Raw genomic sequence first — 26709 nt, 5'->3', positions numbered from 1 at the left:
TTATATTTTATATTTTATATTTTATATTTTATATTTTATATTTTATATTTTATATTTTATATTTTATATTTTATATTTTATATTTTATATTTTATATTTTATATTTTATATTTTATATTTTATATTTTATATTTTATATTTTATATTTTATATTTTATATTTTATATTTTATATTTTATATTTTATATTTTATATTTTATATTTTATATTTTATATTTTATATTTTATATTTTATATTTTATATTTTATATTTTATATTTTATATTTTATATTTTATATTTTATATTTTATATTTTATATTTTATATTTTATATTTTATATTTTATATTTTATATTTTATATTTTATATTTTATATTTTATATTTTATATTTTATATTTTATATTTTATATTTTATATTTTATATTTTATATTTTATGTTATATTTTATATACTAGTTGGTTTTAAAAGGAACCTGGGAACTTTACTTTGTTTCACTTCCTTTGATACTTTCCCTGCCGTTTATGAAATTTAAACACTTTATTCTACTAAAATTAATTTTTTTAAAATACTTTATGTGAATTTTATTAATTAAATAATTTGTTTAAAATTTCTATTATTAAAAAAGGGAACTATTTAATTTTTAGAGTAACTTATAGGTCATCGGATTTTATAGCTAAGTCTAGTTTTAGGAGTTCACTTGTAGCCAATTATGTTTTATTTTGTTGTGATATTGTTCTTTAGTCTATCGTTTTGTTTAGTCTTATTTTGTATTTACATTGTTTTAATTTTTTTCATTTGTAAATTCGTCACTTCATTTGTTTTTAACGTCCTAACCGTGTAGTTGTCCTTTGTTCATAATTATTTTTTTAACATTTTATTTAAAAAAATAAAAATTAATGCTTTTAACAGAATGGTATCTTTGCCAAATATTATTTTTTTATCCACCTTTTTCTTCTTCTTCATTATTCTATAGTTAATGCGTGCGGCTACACGTAAACCAGCCAATGATACAAACAGTTCAGCTGTTGGTGTTGGTGGTGCGGGTGTCCTCGGTCAAACATCACCCAATGATATACCGTTGAGTAGCATCGGATCAAATCGTACTGCGAATCGTGAAGATGAATATAAATCGGGAATATTGGATCAAATTGCCTATGGCATAACAGGCGTTGGTGGTTTTATATATCAGAATAGTTATATATTCACCAATGTGCTGATGATGGTAAGTTTTAAAGTTTAAAAGGGTAGAACAGAATCAGAGTAGTGAGCGTTGCTTGATGTTACGCCATGAGCTTCCATCCAAAATTAAACTTCTTTGATTCTGTTTTGTTTTTCGTGTAACTCCCTTCCATGATTTCTAAGTCCTTTCTGTTTCTTTGTAGGCCTGGTCCATTATCTACCACAGTTGGTTGACATTTGTCCTATTGCTGTGGGCCAATGTGTTGTGGATGATACCAAATCAGCGCAAGGCCATGATGCGTTCTAGTCTTTTTATTGTAATTTATGCAGAGTTGTTGTTAATAGCCCAATATATTTATGGCATGGATTTAACAAATGATGAACTACCATCCAAGATTAAGGTAAGTCTTGAATACACCCTAATTTCCATATCAGGCTTAATCTTACTCCCTCCCTCTCTTCTTACAGATAACCGGCATTAATTTACAACAAATCGGTTTTGAACGTCCCAAAGACAACGATATGCAACCTTGTGTTCCTTTGATAGTGAAAACCTCATTCCTTCTCATGTTTTGGGTTACCATGAGACAATTCTTCAAGGAGAAGACAGATAAACGTCGCGACAGCAATACCTTGGCTGATATGTTTGGCCCGCTGCGATCTTCGGGTGATGATGCTGATGGCGGAGCAGATGCCAAGAAAACCTCAAAGTTCCTAAAGAAAATTGGCACCGTAATTAAAAATCTCCTAGTGCGGCTATGGATATGGTTACTAATCCTCGTGATATTCCTGTGTGCCATGACTGGTGACAAAATGACTGGTTTCCGTATTTGTTATATGGCCTTGTTCTTGTTCTTTTTATTGGTATTCCAATCGTCGTCCAAGGCCTGGGTAAAACTGATGTATGGTTTTTGGTTGTTCCTAATCTTCTATGCCATGTCCATATTGATTTTGATCTATACTTATCAATTTGATAAATTTGATCAGTACTGGAATGATTACTTGAATATCTCCAAGACTTTGTGAGTATTAGAAAATAATCCCTCCCCACTTTTATTATCTAAACCAATAATCCTCCTTCTTCTTATATTTTCAGACAAACGGACATTGGTCTGGAACGTTACAGGACCAAAGATTTACTCTTGCATTTCATATCGCCCACCATAATTGTCATTCTAACTGTGATCCAGGTACACTATTTCCATAAACGTTTTATTGCCTCGATGAATCAAACGCCAATGGTTGATAAACCCGGTCCCGATCAACAGCAAAGACAACGCACAAAAAGTGGCTCCCGCCCCGCCGACTATGAAATGAAAGATTTCACTGAATCGGCCGGGGAATTGGTGCGTTTGTTTTTGAAACGTTTCCGTCAAAAGGCTGAGAAATTCCTTAAACAATTCAAAGGAGTTTTCTGGAGCATTTTGGAATTACATTGGATAAAAGTGGTTTATATAACGGCATTTGTATGTGCTGTTAGTGAGGTAATAAAAAACGAACAACAACAATAAGGTTTTATGGAAGTTTGGTAACAAAACTCAAGGGGTTTTCTTGAGTTTGAAGACTTTTGTAAAATTTTGAGTAACAATCGGACTTTTAGAAAAGTCTTCTCTGCTATTACTAACAACAACAAAAACAAGAGAAATGTGTTCAAAATTTTAAAGATTTTTGGAATACTTACGGAGTCGAATACATTAGATTTGTAGGAGTACCTTAAAAAGACAATAGGCGTGGATTGCTTAAAGATTTTAGGAGTACCGGAAAAGCACAATAAACGTGGATTTTTTTTAAAGATTTTAGGAGGACCTGAAAAGCACAATAAACGTGGATTTCTTAAAGATTTTTAGGAGGACCTGAAAAGCACAATAAACGTGGATTTTTTAAAGATTTTTAGTAGGACCTGAAAAGCACAATAAACGTGGATTTTTTAAAGATTTTTAGGAGGACCTGAAAAGCACAATAAACGTGGATTTTTTAAAGATTTTTAGGAGGACCTGAAAAGCACAATAAACGTGGATTTTTTAAAGATTTTTAGGAGGACCTGAAAAGCACAATAAACGTGGATTTTTTTGAAGATTTTTAGGAGGACCTGAAAAGCACAATAAACGTGTATTTTTTAAAGATTTTTAGGAGGACCTGAAAAGCACAATAAACGTTGATTTTTTAAAGATTTTTAGGAGGACCTGAAAAGCACAATAAACGTGTATTTTTTAAAGATTTTTAGGAGGACTTGAAAAGCACAATAAACGTGTATTTTTTAAAGATTTTTAGGAGGACCTGAAAAGAACAATAAACGTGGATTTTTTAAAGATTTTTAGGAGGACCTGAAAAGCACAATAAACGTGGATTTTTTAAAGTTTTTTAGGAGGACCTGAAAAGCACAATAGACGTGGATTTTTTAAAGATTTTTAGGAGGACCTGAAAAGCACAATAAACGTGTAATTTAAAGATTTTTAGGAGGACCTGAAAAGCACAATAAACGTGAATTTTTTAAAGATTTTTAGGAGGACCTGAAAAGCACAATAAACGTGGATTTTTAAAGTTTTTTAGGAGGACCTGAAAAGCACAATAGACGTGGATTTTTTAAAGATTTTTAGGAGGACCTGAAAAGCACAATAAACGTGGATTTTTTAAAGATTTTTAGGAGGACCTGGAAAGCACAATAAACGTGGATATTTAAAAAGTGTTAAGAGGGCCTTCAAAGGCCAATAAAAGTGGGTTTTTTTAAGATTTTTCAAGGACCCAAAGACAACAAGAAACGTGGATTTTTTAAAGCTTTTTTCAGGGACCCAAAGACAACAAGAAATGTGGATTTTTTAAAGCTTTTTTCAGGGACCCAAAGACAACAAGAAACGTGGATTTTTTAAAGATATTTTCAAGAACCCAAAGACAACAAGAAACGTGGATTTTTTAAAGATATTTTCAAGTACCCACAGACAACAAGAAACGTGGATTTTTTAAAGATATTTTCAAGGACCAGAAGACAACAAGAAACGTGGATTTTTTAAAGATATTTTCAAGGACCCAAAGACAACAAGAAACGTGGATTTTTTAAAGATATTTTCAAGGACCCAAAGACAACAAGAAACGTGGATTTTTTAAAGATATTTTCAAGGACCCAAAGACAACAAGAAACGTGGATTTTTTAAAGATATTTTCAAGGACCCAAAGACAACGAGAAACGTGGATTTTTTAAAGATATTTTCAAGGACCCAGAGACAACAAGAAACGTGGATTTTTTAAAGATATTTTCAAGGACCCAAAGACAACAAGAAACGTGGATTTTTTAAAGATATTTTCAAGGAACCAAAGACAACAATAAACGTGGATTTTTTAAAGATATTTTCAAGGAACCAAAGACAACAATAAACGTGGATTTTTTAAAGATATTTTCAAGGAACCAAAGACAACAATAAACGTGGATTTTTTAAAGATATTTTCAAGGAACCAAAGACAACAAGAAACGTGGATTTTTTAAAGATATTTTCAAGGAACCAAAGACAACAATAAACGTGGATTTTTTAAAGATATTTTCAAGGAACCAAAGACAACAATAAACGTGGATTTTTTAAAGATTTTTTTATGGAACCAAACATAGCTATGAACGTTGATTTTTAAAGATTTTTTTCAAGGACCCAAAGACAACAAGAAACGTGGATTTTTTAAAGATATTTTCAAGGACCCAAAGACAACAAGAAACGTGGATTTTTTAAAGATATTTTCAAGGACCCAAAGACAACAAGAAACGTGGATTTTTTAAAGATATTTTCAAGGACCCAAAGACAACAAGAAACGTGGATTTTTTAAAGATATTTTCAAGGACCCAAAGACAACAAGAAACGTGGATTTTTTAAAGATATTTTCAAGGACCCAAAGACAACAAGAAACGTGGATTTTTTAAAGATTTTTAGGAACACCCAAAGACAACAAGAAACGTGGATTTTTTAAAGATTTTTTCAAGGACCCAAAGACAACAAGAAACGTGGATTTTTTAAAGATTTTTTCAAGGACCCAAAGACAACAAGAAACGTGGATTTTTTAAAGATTTTTTCAAGGACCCAAAGACAACAAGAAACGTGGATTTTTTAAAGATATTTTCAAGGACCCAAAGACAACAACAAACGTGGATTTTTAAAGATATTTTCAAGGACCCAAAGACAACAAGAAACGTGGATTTTTTAAAGATATTTTCAAGGACCCAAAGACAACAAGAAACGTGGATTTTTTAAAGATATTTTCAAGGACCCAAAGACAACAAGAAACGTGGATTTTTTAAAGATATTTTCAAGGACCCAAAGACAACAAGAAACGTGGATTTTTTAAAGATTTTTAGGAGCACCCAAAGACAACAAGAGACGTGGATTTTTTAAAGATTTTTTCAAGGACCCAAAGACAACAAGAAACTTGGATTCTTTTAAAGATATTTTCAAGGACACAAAGACAACAATAAACGTGGATTTTTTAAAGATATTTTCAAGGAACCAAAGACAACAATAAACTTGGATTCTTTTAAAGATTTTTTCAAGGACCCAAAGACAGCTTTAAACGTGGATTTTTTAAAGCTTTTTTCAAGGACCCAAAGAAAGCTATAAATGTAGATTTTTTAAAGATATTTTCAAGGACCCAAAGACAACAAGAAACGTGGATTTTCTAAAGTTATTTCCAAGGACCCAAAGACAACAAGAAACATGGATTTTTTAAAGATATTTTCAAGGACCCAAAGACAAAAAGAAACGTGGATTTTTTAAGATTTTTTCAGGGACCCAAAGACAGCTATGAACCTAGATTTTTTAAAGATTTTTTCAAGGACCCAAAGACAGCTATAAACGTGGTTTTTCAAAGATTTGTTCAAGGGCCCAAAGACAACTATAGACTTGGATTTTTTTCAAGGACGCATAGGCAACAAGAATCTTGTATTTTTCAATGATTTTTTCAAGGACTCAAAAGCAACAAAAATCGTTCTTTTGCCCTAGGTGTTCACTTGACTTAGTGCAGATTTTGAACACATTTCTCTTAACAAAATATCTAGCTTATCCCTTTAACTCCTTTATTCAGCTATCACAGCATAAAAAATACATTTTTTCTTCTCTCTCCTTTATTGTCATAATTTCCCATTTATCACTTTTAGGTTTCCCTACTTCATGTTCCATTCATTGTTTTGTGCGTCATTGGTATTATATCCAATGTACGCATGCGCATTTTCTTCAGTCGTGTCATCTCCCTCGTAGTCACACTAATTGTTCTCTCCAAAATGATCTATCAAATTGCCTATTTGGATCATACGAAATATAATGCCGAATGTATGGAGAATGGTCAAACGAAAATTGTCGGAAACAATGCGGAATGGTTTGGTCTATTTAAGGCAAGCAAAGAATCAGGTCTAATGGGTCTATTGAAAAAATATATTATTTATATGGTCATTGCCACGCTGCATGCTGTCATCTCGCTGCGACAATATCAAATGCGTCGTTTAAAGGGTACACAAAATGATCCATTGCCAAAGGTTCCATTCCCCGAAGTGACACGTGAAGATGCCGAAAAGAAGTTGGAGAGTATGATCAAATATTTGTTAAATTATGGTTTTTACAAATTTGGTTATGAAATTTGTATGATTTCATTGGTTTCGACCATAACCTATCGCCAAGATATTGTTGCCGTGGCCTATGCTGTGTGGTTGGTGCTGCTGTTGATATTTAAGAGGAAAAAGATTGCCCATTTCTGGGGTATCTTTCAGATATTCATTATGATATCGATTATTGTACAATATATTGTTTTGGTACAGCTGCCGCCAACAATGTGCACGAGTAAGTAGAACAAGTTGTGAAAGTGAGGTTATGGCGGAAAAACACTTTTTAATGAGAGGAATTAAAAGAATATCTACACTAAGGACTTCTTAGTCCACTAGATGTTTAAATTTAACTCATCAGTCCTCTAGAAGTTGCAATTGCATTCATACAAAACATGTGTTTTTGGTCATAACCTCGTAATGAAAGTGAGGTTATGGCGGTTTTTTTTTTTAAATGTGAAGAATTGAAAGGCAATTTGCACTAATGGTTGTTCAGTCCACTAGAATTTTAAGTTCAACTCCTCAGTCCTCCAGAAATTGCAATTGCATTCTTACAAAACATATGTTTTTGGTCATAACCTCAATTTGTGAAATTAACAACTGTTGAATCAATATACTGTTTAAAATCTTCCATAAATGTTGCATAATTTTTTAAATCCCCCCTTCTTTTATTCCAGAATACATTTGGGAAGGTTCTCCATTCTCCGACTCCATTCAAAAATGGGCCATGCTACCGGGCCCCCTGAAATATGATCACACCAAAAAGCTGATATTCGATTTTATATTGCTGTTGCTGGTGAATCGTCAGAAGCGAGTATTCTCCATTGAAAATATACCCAATTTCCCGGGTGGCAGTAATCAATCGGTGGTCAAGGATATTGCCAATTTGGGCAAAGTCGAATTCGTCAATCCCACTCATGATTTCCTCTCACACATGCGCAATTATTTGGATATTTTCAAGCATGCCGTATTGTGCGGCTTCTATTGGGTAACTTTAGCTGTGGTGTTTTTGGCTGGCACAAGTATAGCAGACTTTTTGGCTTTGGGTTATTTAATCGGGGCCTTCTTCTTTTTGTGGGAAGGTTCTGATTTCTATTTGCGACCAATTAAATCCATTATTGGTCTATGGAAAATTCTCATTGCCTATAATGTTGCTAATATTGTTATAAAAACTTGCCTGCAAATGGCCGGTTGTATGTTTATGAGCACATTGGTGAGCAACTGTTGTTGGCTTGTCCACATGTTGGGTATTAATTGTGCCAGCGATGGTCCGCCACCAATTGATCTCGATGATGATAATGAAACTGATTGCCCTGCCACCACTGTACAAGTTGTCCTACTATGGGATTCAATATGTTTTGCTTTCTTGATATTCCAATTGAGAATATTCAAATCACATTATTTCTGTCACATCATCACGGATACAAGGGCGAATAATATTTTGGCTTCAAGGTAAGAAATGGGGAATTTTAGTTTTGTATCCAAACAATAGCTTTAACTGTATTATTTTCCATCCCTATTTACAGAGGTGCTGAAATCATTGAACATCTGCGCCAAAAACAAATTGAAAAACGCCAAATATACGAAGAAGAAGTGCTGCACAAAATCAAACGTAAAATGGAAAAGATCCGTGCCACGCAACAGAAAATGTTGCGACCATTAGAAAAACCCACACACTTTGATGGTAAGTTGAGAGTTTTTAATTTTATTACAGAAGATTTGCAAATTTCTAAAGGAAACTGTGGAGGATTTGTGAAAAGCGACTGGCTAATAATTTTTATGGCCAGTACGAGAATAACATTTCCAAAGAGGTTTTAACTTCATACATATGCATCTATTAAAAAAATATGAGGGGTATCTGAAGATATTTAGTATAACCATCCTATAATTGTATACAAATTTAAAAATATATTCGAGTCAATTTTGTTAACCCATATTATTGCGCTAATCGACATTGGAAACCATTTAGTGGTATAGGGAGCAAGGCTGCAGGGCTACATGTTGTTTGTTATTTCTTAATCGAGTTGTGTTTCCGGGTTCAGGTAGAATACAACCTCAACTGGGTGTGTTCATAGAGACCTGATGGTTAGATGAAATGGTGTAGCGTATCGTAAGGCCCATTAAACAGATGTTCTGTGTCGTATTATCAATTCCATTCCGCCATCCAGAGCGCAATTGCGCTAATTCCAATATTGTCTGCCTTGGGAAGTTGAACTTTCTCAGATATAATGGACGGAGAATCGTTCCCAGTACATACTGCACACTGTTATTTAGGACGGCCCTGTCTTACTATGTCGATCTGTACATTTAAGCACCTATCTATCTCCGCTGTACATGTGGCGAAGAGTGTGGATGAAGATTTACTGGCTGATATTGTAAGGTTTCTGAAAACCATGTTGGTGATCGGCAATTTTCTCTACGTCTCGGGAAGAAGTAAGATCTAGAATGTCTTTGAAGCATGATCGGCTTGTAAGATTCTCACTTACTCGCATCTTCCCAGGTTTTAGTATCGGGACCACCCTATCCATTTACCAGGCTTCGGAAACTTCTGCCAGTGTATGTCCTCTCAGCTTCTCCGACTTGAAAACGGGAGGCACCTTGGTTGTTGTTGTTGTAACAGTGTTTTTATTATGTTTATATGTTCGTTCCTCTGTTCTATCTGGCTATGGGTCTATCTCCAGTTCCAGAAAAGTGACTGCTTCGATGGGATGTAGATGGCTAGGTTTGGGGGGGAAGTTAAAAAGGTGTTGTGTGTCGTGCGAGCCCATGCCGCATACTGGGCATATGTCTTGCACGGCGCGATCGATTGCCGCCCAATACGATTTTAGGCGACTGCAATATCCCGAGCGTAGTTGAGCCAAAACTACTCTGGTTTGTCGTGGCAGCTGACGCTCCTCAGCTGCGATAGATGGAGGATGTACTCCGAGTACTTTATTCACACTATAATTTCTTAAGGCCTTGACAACTGCGTCCGTCTGAATGCTATTCAATCCTGCTTGATATGCTTGTTGATCTAGGGGTTCTCTCCTGTATCGTTGGACCTCTCCCTCTAGAGCATGGATATCCTTCCTGATCTCCCTGAATGGGCCGGGCCTACCCACAAGATGGGGATTGGGATGGCTCACACGATAACATCCAAGCAGGTACTGCAAAGAAAGCATCTCATTGTGTTGCTTTACAGGAAGAATTTTGCCTTCTCATGTAGATGGTCCACTGAAGATTTGAGGAGGCACCCTGTCGCTGTTCTCAGGGCTGCATTCTGGCAAGTTTGAATCTTTTTCCAGTTCGAATCACACAATCTCGGGGACCAGACTGGAGCCGCATAGCTTACCACAGACCGACCTATCGCGTTATACGTGGCCAACAAGGTTTCTTTATCTGCAACCCTAGTGCTGCCGGCCAGGGACTTGAGGACCTTGTTCCTACTTTTCAACTTGTCGCAGATAGCTATGGCGTGTGCGCACGACGTGAATGTAGTGTCGAATGTGACCCCTAAAATTTTGGGGCAGTTTGTGGTCGGAATTCTGCTACCGTCGACCACGACATTCAATTCTCTTCCAAACTGCGCTGTCCATGTGGTGAACAGAGTGGCTGTTGATTTTGTGACGGAAATCTACATATTCCTCGAATGGAAAAAGGCGGTAAGATCAGTTAAATAGTTGTTCAGTCTCTCACAGATGTCATCAGGATAGGTACCCGACGCCAGGATCGTGCAATCATCCGCATACGTTACGATCTCGATGCCGTCTGGAGGGGGCGAAATACAGGAGAGGTAGAGGTTAAACAGTTCCGGAGATATCACCCCACCTTCTTATTCCTGAATTCCACGTACGACTGGCGTCCACACATATAGTTGACTATCCAACGTTTCAAGCTTGGCCGGAGGGTTGTCTTCTCAATGTCCTCAAACAGCGTGGAGTGCCTGACTGTATCAAAGGCTTTTGATAAGTCAAGCGCCACCATCACTGTTCTATCACACGGCCGTCTCTGGTTGAGTCCTTTACAGATATATGTGGTAATGGCGTGCAGCGCTGTTATCGTGCTGTGCTGCTTACGGAATCCATGCTGATGATCGGCAACTTGATAGCTATTTCTGATACTGGGGAGGAGCAAGGCCTCAAGTGTATTTGCTACGGGCGACAAAAGCGAAATCGGTCTGTACGATTCACTTTTGCTGGAATCCTTGCCTGGCTTCCGTAGTGGGACCACCCTGCCCATTTTCCAGACTTCGGGAACAACGAGGGTGGCTAGAGACAAGTTGAAGACTTTGGTGAGATACTCGACTCCCGGCTCATCCAGCTGCTTCAACATTACCATGGAGATTCCATCAGGGCCCAACGCTTTGGATGATTTAGCGTTCCTGATGGCATTGGCAACATCATCCATTGTAAATTGTGGTGGTTCATCCTCGGCAGGAAGAGATCTGATGCGACGTAATACTCTTCTCTTCGCCCTGTCACTCTGGGGATGCTCGAAAAACTGTCGATTGAAATTACTTGCGCACCTCTTCGGGTCAGTCAACGTAACGTCGCCAAACGTGACTGAGGTCCTATCATCCCTTCTTCCAGGGTTCGAGAGTGACTTAACCGTTGCCCACAATTCACATATACCGGCTCCAATGTTGCAGCTCTTCAGATGATTTAACCATTTGTTCCGCTTATGCTCGCCGACCAGTCTGTTAACTTCCAGTGTCACCTCCCTGACTCTGGGGTCATTGGGGTTGATACGACGAAGCTCATCACGCTCATTTGCTAATCCCAAGCCGGGACGGAGGAGGCACCTTGGTAGGTATGGGTGGTGTTGTTGTCGTCGGGGCTGATGGGGTCAAATTGCCCGACGCTATCACGTCCGCAAGGGACTCAAGTAACTTGTAGCCACCGGTTTTTTAACTCATCCGGAACTGGGAATTGGACATTTTTTTCAAACTGAAGATATTAATATATAAATTTCAGCCGAATCTCACAGAATTCTGCTTCATCATTTGGCGTCCTGTCAACAAATTTCTTGCATGTGGGGAGTGTAGCAACTTCCCTCGAAAAATGAATGATGAAACGATCAATGGTTCTTCGCCTTACACCCTAGACCAACTGAGGAGGACACTTCCCTGTTCGATTGAGATGGGATGACCACGGTATACATCTTATCGTCAGACATTGTCTTCACGGCTGAACTTTCTCGACACTGATCAAAAGTTGCACTCTCCTTCAGAAGATCGAACCACTCCATGTTCTGGATTGCCTAGTCCATTGCCCGAGTAAAATTGTCGTCATCACACGAAAATGTGTCCGCCGAGTGCTACATTGTCCGAGGTCATTGTTGTGGTCGTCATGTTGTTGTTGTAACAGTGTTTGTTATTATGTTTGTATGTTCGTTCTTTTGTTCAATCTGGATCTGGGTCTATCTCCAGTTCCTGGAAAGTGGCTGCTTCGATGGGATGTAACCACAGATCCACTGGAGTTAGATGAGTACATTTGGCTGGGCAGTTGAAAAGGTGTTTTGGGCAGATGTCTTGCACGGCGCGGTCGATTTCCGCCCAAAAAGAATTTAGGCGACTGCAATATCCCGAGCGTAGTTGAGCCAAAACTACTCTAGTTTGTCGTGGCAGCTGACGCTCCTCAGCTGCATTAGATGGGAGATGTATTTCGAGGACTTTATTCACACTATAACTGCTTAAGGCCTTGGCAACTGCATCCGTGTGAATATTATTTAAACCTGCTTGATACGCTTGTTGATCTAGGGGTTCTCTCCTGTATCGTTGGACATCTCCCTCTAGAGCATGGATATCCTTCCTGATCTCCCTGAATGGGCCAGGCCTACCCACAAGATGGTGATTGGGATGGCTCACACGATAACATCCAAGCAGGTACTGCAACGAAAGCATCTCATTGTGTTGCTTTACAGGAAGAATACTCATGTAGATGGTCCACTGAAGATTTGAGGAGGCACCCTGTCGCTGTTCTCAGGGCGGCATTCTGGCAAGTTTGAATCTTTTTCCAGTTCGTATCACACAATCTCGGGGACCAGACTGGAGCCGCATAGCTTACCACAGACCTACCTATCGCGTTATACGTGGCCAACAAGGTTTCTTTATCTGCACCCCAAGTGCTGCCGGCCAGGGACTTGAGGACCTTGTTCCTACTTTTCAACTTGTCGCAGATAGCTGTGGCGTGTGCGCACGACGTGAATGTAGTGTCGAATGTGACCCATAAAATTTTAGGGCAGTTTGTGGTCGGAATTCTGCTACCGTCGACCACGACATTCAACTCACGTCCAAACTGCGCTGTCCATGTGGTGAACAGAGTGGCTGTAGATTTTGTGGCGGAAATCTGCATATTCCTCGAATGGAAAAAGGTGGTAAGATCGGTCTCTCACAGATGTCATCAGGATAGGTACCCGACGCCAGGATCGTGCAATCATCCGCATACGTCACGATCTCAATGCCGCCTGGAGGGGGTGGAATACAGGAGAGGTAGAGGTTAAACAGTTCCGGAGATATCACCCCACTCCCTGTTTCACTCTACGAGGTTTGGACTTCTTATTCCTAAATTCCACGTACGACTGGCGTCCACACATATAGTTGACTATCCAACGTTTAAAGCTTGGCCGGAGGGTTGTCTGCTCAATGTCCTCAAACAGCGTGAAGTGCCTGACTGTATCAAAGGCTTTTGATAAGTCAAGCGCCACCATCACTGTTCTATCACACGGCCGTCTCTGGTTGAGTCCTTTACAGATATATGTGGTAATGGCGTGCAGCCCTGTTGTCGTGCTGTGCTGCTTACGGAATCCATGCTGATGATCGGCAACTTGATAGCTATTTCTGATACTGGGGAGGAGCAAGGTCTTAAGTGTCTTTGGTACGGGCGACAAAAGCGAAATCGGTCTGAACGATTCACTTTTGCTGGCATCCTTGTCTGGCTTCGGTAGTGGGACCACCCTGTCCATTTTCCAGACTTCGGGAACAACGAGGGTGGCTAGCGACAAGTTGAAGACTTTGGTGAGATACTCGACTCCCGGCTCATCCAGCTGCTTCAACATTACCATGGAGATTCCATCAGGGCCCAACGCTTTGGATGATTTAGCGTTCCTGATGGCATTGGCAACATCATCCATTATAAATTGTGGTGGTTCATCCTCGGCAGGAAGAGATCTGATGCGACGTAATACTCTTCCCTTCGCCCTGTCACTCTCGGGATGCTCGAAAAACTGTCGATTGAAATTACTTGCGCACCTCTTCGAGTCAGTCAACGTAACGTCGCCAAACGTGACTGAGGTCCTATCTTCCCTTCTTCCACGGTTCGAGAGTGACTTAACCGTTGCCCACAATTCACCTATACCGGCTCCAATGTTGCAGCTCTTCAGATGATTTAACCATTTGTTCCGCTTATGCTCGCCGACGAGCCTGTTAACTTCCAGTGTCAGCTCCCTGACTTTTGTCATTGGGGTTGATACGACGAAGCTCATCACGCTTATTTGCTAATCCCGAGCCGGGACGGAGGAGGCACCTTGGTAGGTATGGGTGGTGTTGCTGTCGTCGGGGCTGATGGGGTCACATTGCCCGACACTATCACGTCCGCAAGGGACTCAAGTAACATGTAGCCACCAGAACCGGTGTAGTGAGCCCAGCACTTGCGAATCCGCCTAATTGGGACATTTTTTTCAAACTGAAGATATTAATATATAAAATTCAGCCGAATCGGACAGAATTCTGCTTCATCATTTGGCGTCCTGTCAACAAATTTCTTGCATGTGGGGGAGTGGAGCAACTTCCCTCGAAAAATGAATCTATCTGCTACGATCAATGGTTCTTCGCCTTACACCCTAGACCAACTGAGGAGAACACTTCCCTGTTCGATTGAGATGGGATGACCACGGTATATATCTTATCATCAGACATTGTCGTCACGGCTGAACTGTCTCGACACTGATCGAGAGTTGCACTATCCTTCAGAAGATCGAACCACTCCATGCTCTGGATTGCCTAGTTCATTGCCGGAGTAGAATTGTCGTCATCACACGAAAATGTGTCAGTTTTTGCGAGGACATTGCTGTGGTCGTCATCGACCAGTTTTTTTATCATCCATAACCGTTTTGTATAAGGGGAACTGAGGTCAGTCATTGTTGTAGCTATGAGAGGAAATTGGAAACTAGATCTGTTACTCGATGAAGCAGACATATATCAGTTACAATTCCATATATTCAACAAAAAGGGAGGTATGGAGAACATTGTGACCTTAAGCCCCTCATTGCGTCAAGATCGCTATACCTGACGGGTATGATTTTCAGTTGTCTGGTTCCTCTGCGTCCATAAGTAGACAGGTTAGAGAGTTTAGCTGGGCAGTTAATCAACCAGTATCAAACTTATGCATCTATGTAGGTTTCTGTACTGCTACAACAACAACACTTTACCGATTAACTGCCTGCATCAGTGTGAATGCTATCCAAGCCTACCTGATAGGCTCGTTGATATAGATGTTCCCATTTATACCTTTGGACCTCTCTATAGATCATGAAGATCTCCCCTCTTTTGTCTGGGTGAGCGAATCCTGGCCAAGTTCTGCATCGGCAACATCTTTTTGTTCTGATACTCCGGTAAAATCTTCGTCTCCTCATGAAGATGGTCCACTTGTGTCATAAGAAAGCAACCTGTTGTAGTCTTCAAGCCGGCATGCTGGCAGGTTTCAACATTCTTTCAGTGTGTGGCGCTAACATTTGGATATCACATTTATGCTACGATGGAAGGGGGTAGTCTATGAGTACGGCATATACAATATACCTTCGGACAGCCTGTGCAACTACATTAACGCATGCTATCCAAGCCTGCCTGATAGGTTAGTTGATCTAGAGGTCCCCCTTTGAACATTCGTTTCTAGATCATGAAGACCTCCATTGTGGCAGAGATGCTCGTGTTATCGACAACCAGGTACTGCATCGACAACATCTTGTTTTGCTGATGCGTCGGTAAAATATTCGTCTCCTCAGGAAGATGGTCCCTGGGATGTCATGAGGAGGCACCCTGTTGCAGTCCTCAGTGCGGCATACTGACAGGTTTAAAATTACACAACGCGAACATTTGGCATACTGCGCTGGCGACGAATATATTTCCACGGACCTACCTATTCCTTTATAAAACTCAACATGGGTTCTTTGTCAGCGCCCCACGAGCTACCGGTCAGGGACTTGAGGATCTTGTTCATACTTCAGATCGTTTTGCAAATGCCAGGGGTTGTTCTAACGACTTCATCATGATATCGAACCTTATACCCAATATTTTGGGGTAGTTGTTGGTTGGTAGTAGGAGACCATCGACCAATATGTTTTGGGAGAGCCTCATTTCACCCGTCCAGGTTGTGAACAGTGTGTCAGTAGATTTGGCGCCGGATCCTTACATATTCCTCAGGTGGAAGAAGTGCATTAAGTCATTTATGAATATATTTAACCTATCAGCATCGTCGATAGGACCCGACGCCAAGATCGTACAATCAGGTTTGAACATTGTTCGCATACATTACGATCTCTAGACCGTCTGGAGGTTATGGAATTTCAGAAAGGTAGATGTAAGCAGTTCCCGAGATTTTACCCCTACTTGGGGAACTTCCTGTTTCACTCTGCGGGTCTTTGACATCTTATTTCAGAATTCCACAAGCGACTGGAGTCCGCGCATACAGTTTGAACGTTTCACCACTATGTCCTCGAATAGCTTGGCATGGTTGACTGTATGGAAGGCATTCAGTAGGTCAAGAGCCAACATAACTACTCGGTCGCACGGCCTGTTCTGGTTCAGTCCTCGACTGATATGTGTGAGTAATGCTGTTGTGGTACTGTGGATATTGGGCAAGTGGGAAACTGTTTCTCACCATGGGGGCTAAAGCGCCTCCAAGATCTTCGCTATTGTACGCTACCATACATTCACATTAGCTGGCATCCTTGCCTGGCTTGACTAGTGGGACCACCCTTCCAACTTTCCTGGCTGCACAATATGGGTGGCTAACGTTACTTAAGCATTACAATAGAGATCCCCCGTTGCTTCAGTATGGGGGTCACCCATGCGAACTTTCCGGGTTGCTGGCACAATATGGTTGGCTAATGATAGATTGAGGACACTTGTCAAATACTTAACTTCGAGGTCATACAGTTGCTTAGACATTACCATTGAGATTCCGTGTGGATCCAACTCTTTGGAAGATTTCGCGTTTCGTATGACATCTGGAACATCACTGCCTTCTCGGCAGAGGGGGCTCTTATACGGCTTAGCACACTCCTCTTCGTCCTATCACCCTTGGGCGCTCTATAAGCTGCCGGTTAAAATAACACGTGTACCCGATCTATCATCCTTCTACCCCGGATTCGAAAGTTATTTAGCCGTTGCCTACAATTTATTCAGTTCTGGCCAATGTATTTCCGTCTGATGACTGCAAGAGAAGGTTCCCTAACTCTTGGGTCTTCGGGGTTCGTACGACGAGCGAGCGAGCAGCAAGCGGTTTCAGTTGTGATGATGACTGAATTGACTTTTCTATTGTTCAGAAAAGTACGGCGTTCAAAGGTTATAAAGTCAGGTGTCTGTTAACAGAGACTATGATAGGAACGTGGTCTGAGCCAAGGGATAAAATGGGTTGTCAGGACCCCTCATTTATAAGTCCGGTTTCCACAACTGTGATGTGACTGAGCTGTAGCAATCTCCTCTTATCCTCGTGTGAGCGTCTTCGTTTACCCAGGAAAATGTGGAGTCACAGCATGTGGGGTCATTCAAGAGACGCATCCAAAACCCGACTTGAGTCATGTAGTCAAAAAATGTTGTAAAATTAAGTGCAATTACCAGTGATGATTGTAGATATGGCGAGTTCCTTTGTACCCGGAAATTGGTTCCTAGAGGAGTATTTCTTTTCCTTTGTACCCGCAAATTGGCCCCTAGAAGACTATTTCATTATCTAATTTATTTTACCAAGTGGATATTTTACTCTGTTTTATTTCCTATTAAGTTTTTTATAATTTTTATTTTCACTACAAATGTGAGGTTAAACATAACCTCAACAAAAATGCAAAGTGCCAGAAAATATAAACTATTTAATAAAACAACAAATAAATTAGGCTTTAGACGAGCATCAGATTATTTGATGCGTGATAGCAGTGGTCAATCGTGTAATGATGGTTCGGGATATCATACACCAAGTGGTGACAGATATTATGCAGCACACCAGAACGACAGCAGTGGAAGCAGCAGTCAAAGTGACAGTGTTTCAGATAATGATTTTGATCTCAATTTTTCACATGAATATGAAGAAATTGGAGCAGAAGAACCCAAGCAACATTATAACCAGATGGCATTGCCACAAATTGAAATAGAAGGAATGACACCACAGGTAATTTTGGAACGAATCATGAGAAATAAAGAGAGAAGAAGATGTAAAATTAAAATGTTTTTGTTGCTCTAAATAAAAGCCCACAACACCATCATCGGATGTTTTAACAATGCCTTTGGAGGGATATTTGGAGGCACCACGATTATCTTGCTACTCCTCCCACACCCAATCGGATATGTCAAGACCTAAGTATTCGCGCGACAACTCGGAAGATGGTTCAAGTGATGTGTTTACACCAATGGTAGTGTGATTTCTTTTTCGTTTTGCTTTTGTGCTTTGGAATTAAAAATGTATTCAATTTGTTTTTAGAATCCAAAACCAAGACCATCACCCATTTTGTTATCAGTCAGAACCTTACAAGATGACATGAACAATAAGAGTGCCGCCAGTTCAATGATATCATCGAATTTTACACGAGAAACTAGTTCTTCGTTGAGACGTAATTCTTCCATAAGACGACGTCGTCAATCTTCGGTAAATGCTGTTTCTTGGAATGATACGGTATCCATACAACAGGAACCGGATACCACAAATACTCCACCACCTCATTCACAGAAGACCGATGAAACGATGGACCAGGTTGCCATGCGCCGTCAACGTTTGTTGCATAGAAGACATCAAAGTGTGGGCAATGCAAAATATACCAATGATGATCAAAATACCTCCCACAAGGCCCAACGGAGACGTTCCAGTAATTTGTGGTGGGCCCAAGAGGAGGCGGCCAAACAAAATGCCCAACGTCCCTATAGTTGGGGTCCTGCTGGTGGTATGGATGTTTTTGCTACGGACTCTTCGTTAATGTGTTCGGCTGTTTACCCATGTGATCTGCGCTTGCTGCATGGACAATGTACACACTATGTGGATTTGTTTTCTTCCTACTTCACTTCTTCTTCTTCTTTAGAATATAGTTTTTTCCTAATAAAACAAGAAATTGTATAAAAGAAAAATAAAAAAATTCTTTTTGTGATCAAAAGAACTTGGACACAGATTTTTTTAGACGATTTTTGTTCTTTTTTGTAAATAACACCGTTTTGAAATTATTTTAGATTATTTGGGGTCTTAAAGGCGATTATGTGCAAACCCACATTTAATGAAAACTTGTGACAAAGTTTCCTAGGGTTACTTTTATTGAAAACATTGGCAGGAACCCAGAAACTGTCTCCCTGAAAAATATTAAATCCACAACGCGGACACCATTTTCAAAAAGGTGGCTCAGTGGTTGTTATTTTCCAGGGCACTACTGCAATGTTTTCTTTTAAATACACCCTCTTATATTGTGGGCAAGATCGCCGTCATTGTAAAAACTCAAATTCTTAGATACTTTGGAATGCCTGAACTAAAAAACACATTTCTCTTCTCAATGTTTAGTTTGAAATTTCTATTTTCTCTAATAAACAACAAAACCAACAACGTTAATGTATCAACGACCAGATCCATCACTTTAAATATTTCTAGCAAGGAATGAAACAAAAAGTAGTAGCCTATACCTGTAACAAACACTGGATGTTCACACCTATCCAGGCTAATTAAATACTTTTTTTAATAAAATAAATTTTAAATAATATTTCTAAGCTTTTTGTATAATAAAATGACTTTTAATTTGCTTTAATTGTTTTTTTTTTTTCTTCTTATAAATGCATTTTTTTAATTATTATTTTTCCGTTATTTTTATAATTTTATTTTTTGTTTTGTTTTTTTTTTCCTTTATTATAGAACATGGAAATCCAGTTTATGGCTCACGACCACATAAAAGGAAAGAAATTAAATTGCATCCTGCCGGTAAATGTTTTATTTTTATTATCACTGCTTACAATTGTTTTTTATGCTTTGGTATTAGCAGTAAGATTTATTATGCTTGTATGTATGTATATTTATTTATGTTTTTTTTTTATATACTGGGCACAAAAAGTCGTGTGGTTAGGAGGGAGGCATACGCAGACTTATTGTGTATAAAACAAAAATTCCCAAAGGATTTAGGTTGAGAAAAAAATTTCGATTTAACTTTCAGTAAAATTCTGCAATTAACTGTATCTTTATGCGGGAGGTATGAGAACGTTGGCTAATAAATAAAAAAGTGAAAGAAGATACGTACCTTCCACGTTTCGAAGAATTCATTATTCAAACCTGACTTATTTCAAGTCGTCAAAACGAGTTGTGGTGTCATGTAGGACCGCAGTAGCCAGCGTTTATATGACTGATATATGGCAAGCTCCTTTTGCAAATTAATTGTCAAGTGGCAATAATCGTGGATTTTTTAAAAAATATTTTTTCAATGATTTTTTTTAAAAAAATATTTTTTCAATAATCGTGTTTTTTTAATATTTTTTCAATAATCGTGGATTTTTTTTTAAATATATTTTTCCAATAATCGTGGATTTTTTAAAAAATATATTTTTCAATAATCGTGGATTTTTTAAAAAATATATTTTTCAATAATCGTGGATTTTTTAAAAAATATATTTTTCAATAATCGTGGATTTTTTAAAAAAATATTTTTTCAATAATCGTGAATTTTTCAAAAATATTTTTCAATAATCGTGTTTTTTTTTTAAATTTTTTTTAATAATCGTGGATTTTTTAAAAGATATTTTTTCAAATGTCATGGATTTTTTAAAAAATATTTTTTCAATAATCGTGGATTTTTTAAAAAATATTTTTTCAATAATCGTGTATTTTTAAAAAATATTTTTTCAATAATCGTGGAGTTTTTAAAAAATATTTTTCCAATAATCGTGGATTTTTTTAAAAAATATTTTTTCAATAATCGTGTATATTTTAAATAATCGTTTTTCAATAATCGTGTGGAGTTTTTAAAAAATATTTTTTTCAATAATCATGGATTTAAAAAAAAAAATATTTTTTCAATAATCGTGGATTTTTTAAAAAATATTTTTTCAATAATCGTGGATTTTTTAAAAAATATTTTTTTCAATAATCTTGGATTTTTTAAAAAATATATCGTGGATTTTTTAAAAAATATTATTTCAATTTTTCTATATTCGTGAATTTTTTAAAAAATATTTTTTTAAATAATCGTGGATTTTTTAAAAAATATTTTTTTAATAAACGTGGCTTTTTTAAAAAATATTTTTTTATAAAATATTTTTTCAATAAACGTGGATTTTTTAAAAAATCTTTTTTCAATAATCGTGGATTTTTTAAAAAATATTTTTTCAATAATCTTGGATTTTTTAAAAAATATTTTTTTCAATAAACGTGGATTTTTTAAAAAATATTTTTTCAATAATAGTGGATTTTTTTAAAAAATGTTTTTTCAATAATCGTGGATTTTTTAAAAAATATTTTTTCAATAATCTTGGATTTTTTAAAAAATATTTTTTTCAATAAACGTGGATTTTTTAAAAAATATTTTTTCAATAATAGTGGATTTTTTTAAAAAATATTTTTTCAATAATCGTGGATTTTTTTAAAAAATATTTTTTTAATAATCGTGGATTTTTTAAAAAATATTTTTTCAATAATCGTGGATTTTTTAAAAAATATTTTTTCAATAATAGTGGATTTTTTTAAAAAATGTTTTTTCAATAATCGTGGATTTTTTAAAAAATATTTTTTCAATAATCTTGGATTTTTTAAAAAATATTTTTTTCAATAAACGTGGATTTTTTAAAAAATATTTTTTCAATAATCTTGGATTTTTTAAAAAATATTTTTTTCAATAAACGTGGATTTTTTAAAAAATATTTTTTCAATAATAGTGGATTTTTTTAAAAAATATTTTTTCAATAATCGTGGATTTTTTTAAAAAATATTTTTTTAATAATCGTGGATTTTTTAAAAAATATTTTTTCAATAATCGTGGATTTTTTAAAAAATATTCTTTCAATAATCGTGGATTTTTTCAAAAATATTTTTTCAATAATCGTGGATTTTTTCAAAAATATTTTTTCAATAATCGTGGATTTTTTCAAAAATATTTTTTCAATAATCGTGGATTTTTTAAAAAATATTTTTCAATAATTATTAATTTAAAAAAAATCCATGATTATTGGGGATTTTTTATAAAATATTTTTTCAATAATTATTAATTTTAAAAAAATCCATGATTATTGGGGATTTTTTAAAAAATATTTTTTAATAATCGTGGATTTTTTATGAAATATTTTTTATAATCATAAATTTTTTAAAAATATTTTTTCAATAATCGTGGTTTTTTTTAAAAAAAAGTATTTTTTCAATAATCGTGGTTTTTTCAAAAAAGTATTTTTTCAAAAATCGTGCATTTTTTAAAACATATTTTTTCAATAATCGTGGATTTTTTTTTTAATATTTTTCAATAATTATTTTTTTTTAAATATTTTTTCAATAATTATGTTTTTTTTTAAATATATTTAATAATCATGGATTTTTTTAAAAAAAAAAATATTTTTTCAATAATCTTGGATTTTTAAAAAATATTTTTTTCAAAAATCGTGGATTTTTTAAAGAATATTTTTTAAAAATCCAAGTTTATTGAAAAATATTTTTCAATATTCGTTGATTTTTTAAATAGTTTTTCAATAATCGTGGATATTTTAAAAAATATTTTTTCAATAATCGTGGATTTGTTAAAAAATATTTTTTCAATAATCGTGGAATTTTTAAAAAATATTTTTTAATAATAGTGGATTTTTTAAAAAATATTCCTTCAATAATCATGAGTTTTTTAAAATAATATTTTTTCAATAATCGTGTATTTTTTAAAAATGTTTTTTCAATAATCGTGGATTTTACATCTTTGTGTTTATTTCAGCTTGAGTCCATATTTTGTTGTAATTCAATTGTTTGAATAACAACAAAATATTTTAAAGTGGATATGAAATTGATTAGTTGCGGGTGAAGGGTAGGGAATACTATAGTTTCAGTTGTCACCAAACAACTTCATCAGTTCCCTTTTTCGCCGACTCTGTATCGATAAACAGGTCAATAAAGCCATCTAGCAAATTAAATAAATTGAGAAATTTGCTGTATGACACTAAAGCTATTTATCCTACAATTTGAGTCGAACTAAAGAATTTCATATCCACCACAGTTTTTATGTCGTCTTTGCTTCGCAAAGAATACGAACATAGGAGTGTTGCTTCAATAAGCGGGGGTAAAAACAACAAGAAAGTTGTTTTTGCATTACGCATTGGTCAACAAGGCCGTGTTGATGCCTATTATTGTTGGACTGCAGAATTTTACATCTTTGTGTTTATTTCAGCTTGAGTCCATATTTTGTTGTAATTCAATTGTTTGAATAACAACAAAATATTTTAAAGTGGATATGAAATTGATTTCAATTTCATCATCAATTTCATATCCACTTTAAAATATTTTGTTGTTATTCAAACAATTGAATTACAACAAAATATGGACTCAAGCTGAAATAAACACAAAGATGTAAAATTCTGCAGTCCAACAATAAAAAACGCCATCGTGGATTTTTTTAAAAATATTTTTTCAATAATCATTATTTAAAAAAAATAAAAAATATTTTTTCAATAATCATTAATTTTTTTAAAAAAAAATATTTTTTAATAATCAAGGATTTTTTAAAAAATATTTTTTATAATCATGGATTTTTTAAAAATATTTTTTCAATAAACGTGGATTGGTAAAAAAGTATTTTTTTCAAAAATCGTGGATTTTTTAAAATATTTATTTTAAAATTCGTGAATTTCATATTTTTTTAAATAATTGTGGACTTTTTTAAAAATATTTATTAATAATTGTGGATTTTTAAAAAAATAGCGGATTTAAAAAAAATATTTTTGTAATAATCGTGGATTTCTTAAAAAAATGCTTTTTTAAATATTTTTTCAATATTCGTGGATTTTTTAAAAAATATTTTTTTAATACTCGTGGATTTTTTAAAAAAATATTTTTTAAATACTCGTGGATTTTTTAAAAAATAATTTTTCAATACTCGTGGATTTTTTAAAAAATATTTTTTAATACTCGTGGATTTTTTAAAAAATATTTTTTCAGTACTCGTGGATTTTTTAAATTTCGTGAATTTCATATATTTTTAAATAATTGTGGATTTTTTTAAAAATATTTATTAATAATTGTGGATTTTTAAAAAAAATAGCGGATTTAAAAAAAATATTTTTGTAATAATCGTGGATTTCTTAAAAAAATGCTTTTTTAAATATTTTTTCAATATTCGTGGATTTTTTAAAAAATAATTTTTCAATACTCGTGGATTTTTTAAAAAATATTTTTTAATACTCGTGGATTTTTTAAAAAATATTTTTTCAGTACTCGTGGATTTTTTAAATTTTTTTTCAATACTCGTGGATTTTTTTAAAAAATATTTTTTCAAGAATCCTGAATTTTTTAAAAAAAATATTTTTTCAAGAATCCTGAATTTTTTAAAAAATATTTTTTCAAGAATCGTGAATTTTTTAAAAAAAATTTCTTTAAGAATCGTGAGTTTTTTAAAAAAATTTTCTTTAAGAATCGTGAATTTTTTAAAAAAATGTTCTCAATAATCGTGGATTTTTTTAAAAATCCACCATGATTGAAAAAGTTTTTTTTAATTCACGATGATTGAAAAATATTTAAAAAAAAATACAATTATTAAAAATAATATCTATATTTTTTAAAAAAAAATCACGATTTTTGAAAAAAATACTTTTGTAAAAATTCACAATTATTGGAAAAATATTTATTGAAAAATTCACGATTCTTGAAAAAATACTTTTTAAAAAATCATCGATTATTCAAAACAAATTTAAAAAACATCAACGAATATTGAAAACAAATTTTTTGAAAAATCCACCATTATTGAAAAATATTTTTTAAAAATCCACTATTATTGAAAAAAATATTTTTTAAAAAATCCACTATTAAAGAATAAAACTAGTTTTAAAAAAATCCACGATTACTAAAAAAATTATTTTTAAAAACCAACAATTATTGAACAATATTTTTTAACAAAATTCATGATTACTGAAGAATATATTTTTTTAAAACCACGATTATTGAGACATGGACACTTCAGAGCTATCGGGCCACCTTTTTTCATTCCATCTTACCAGGAAGAATTGGCTTGTCCAAGAAAAAATATATCATTTTATTCGGTGAACATTTTCAACCCAACCTTAAATAATCCTTAAACTGCATTTTACCTCTTTCATCAGGAAGAATAGAAAAAATATTTATTTATTTATTTATTTATTTATTTATTTATTTATTTATTTATTTATTTATTTATTTATATATCAGGACAAAAGGAATACCTTCGGTAAAAAATTCAAACCGATAGATGAACAGTCCTTGCTGTTAATCAAAATTAACAGCCTTTAAACTGCATTTTAGGATTTTAAATCTTTCGTGTAATTATGCTGAAAAGCTTTTACTTGTCTAAGAAGAAAATATTAGTATTCAACGATATTTTTATATTTAGAGTTAGAGAGTTTTCATACGTTCGTTTTTATGAAAACACTCCTACATGTGCGAACTATATAGTGAACTATAAACAAGATGATTTGTCTGATATAGACTTTTTTGAAACTTGAAAGTGAGGCTTATTTTAATAGTAGGAATTTATTTATTTAGGTGATATGTTTCATTTGCCCCTTGTCCGTCTATGACTCATTTGGGTTTGTTTATGATTCCTGACACAGTATTTATAATCTTTTATTTAGAATTGGCTATATAGTTCCAAAACATATGAGTGATGTCGCACAAACTAACGTATAGAATCACGCAGTTTTTCATACAAACGATGAGATCGATTGGAACTACATGCCTAGCTAGTTCAAATCGTTCAATTGAACTAGATTTAGGCAACCATATCCTTATAATGAAATTTGTAATCAAGTAAGTCCGATTTTTTAGAAAGAGAGAATGGACGAAGTTATAGGAGCTTCTCCTTCTCATTAAAAATTTCACATGAAAAATTGTTAACCTGTTCGCAGACAAGTGCCCAGTGTATAAGAAATAAGAAATCCTATTAAAGTTATTGCATATTGGAGTTATAAATTCAAACATTTTATGTTCGAATAAATTCTATTATGGTATTATTCTTTCGATTTTGTTCGAACGTATTAAAATGCGTCCTATATAAAATTTAAGTTATAGTTTTTTTCGGTTTTATGGCATGATATTCCCTTTTACTGTATGTTTATTTTCCGATATGCTTTCTCTTGTCTTTATTTCCTTCTTCACCTGTGTCTCACCTGCTTGGAAACTTCACTATATTTTATTTTTATTCTCTTTTATTCCATAATATATATGGTTATATGTTTTCTTATTTTTGTACCAAATAATATTTGTAATTATTGAAAGTCTCTATCATATTGTCGATAGAATACGATATTTTTTGTGTGTTTGTCCTTTGTCTATGAATGCCAGAATTTGTAAAAAATGTGGAAATGTTCTAGCTTGAATTAGTTTTTCCACAAAGACGAAGTAAATATGCCTGTTCGTCTCCATGATTTGTTTAACACAAATTAAGATTCAGATCTTTTCTCATGATCTTCGGAATTTATTATTTATTTCAAATATTCGCTAATAGTACGTTTACATGTATATATTCGGATTTAATAAACCCACGGGTTCCAAATGTCAATTGCATTACGTATACGTTAAATAAATCTCCATGAACAACCAGCAACCCGTCAAAAAGCTATAATAT

At 34.6% G+C, this 26709-nt stretch overlaps 2 protein-coding genes across 4 annotated transcripts in view; both read left to right on the top strand.

Moving 5' to 3' along the window:
- The first annotated feature begins 570 nt into the window (after positions 1–570).
- The window catches only part of Piezo (piezo type mechanosensitive ion channel component), a 73936-nt gene continuing 47797 nt past the window's right edge, over positions 571–26709 (top strand). For all 3 annotated transcript variants that reach the window (XM_073970988.1, XM_073970987.1, XM_073970986.1), the window contains exons 1-8: positions 571–1203; positions 1364–1561; positions 1629–2182; positions 2257–2644; positions 6289–6964; positions 7404–8178; positions 8253–8410; positions 19797–19862. In XM_073970988.1, the coding sequence (XP_073827089.1) occupies positions 958–1203; positions 1364–1561; positions 1629–2182; positions 2257–2644; positions 6289–6964; positions 7404–8178; positions 8253–8410; positions 19797–19862 (3061 nt within the window). In that variant the 5' untranslated portion in view covers positions 571–957. The remainder of the gene's footprint in view (positions 1204–1363; positions 1562–1628; positions 2183–2256; positions 2645–6288; positions 6965–7403; positions 8179–8252; positions 8411–19796; positions 19863–26709) is intronic.
- On the top strand, positions 18425–19145 carry LOC141395325 (uncharacterized). Its single transcript, XM_073970990.1, has one exon. The coding sequence runs from the start codon at positions 18450–18452 to the stop codon at positions 19020–19022; it is 573 nt and encodes a 190-aa protein (XP_073827091.1). The 5' UTR covers positions 18425–18449; the 3' UTR covers positions 19023–19145.

The sequence above is a fragment of the Musca autumnalis genome, unplaced genomic scaffold (genome assembly GCF_047663935.1).
Source record: "Musca autumnalis isolate F117 unplaced genomic scaffold, ASM4766393v1 scaffold_2, whole genome shotgun sequence".
NCBI lineage: Eukaryota > Metazoa > Arthropoda > Insecta > Diptera > Muscidae > Musca > Musca autumnalis.
The sequence above is the reverse complement of the archived record's forward strand: the minus strand, read 5'-3'. Positions and strand labels throughout refer to the sequence as shown.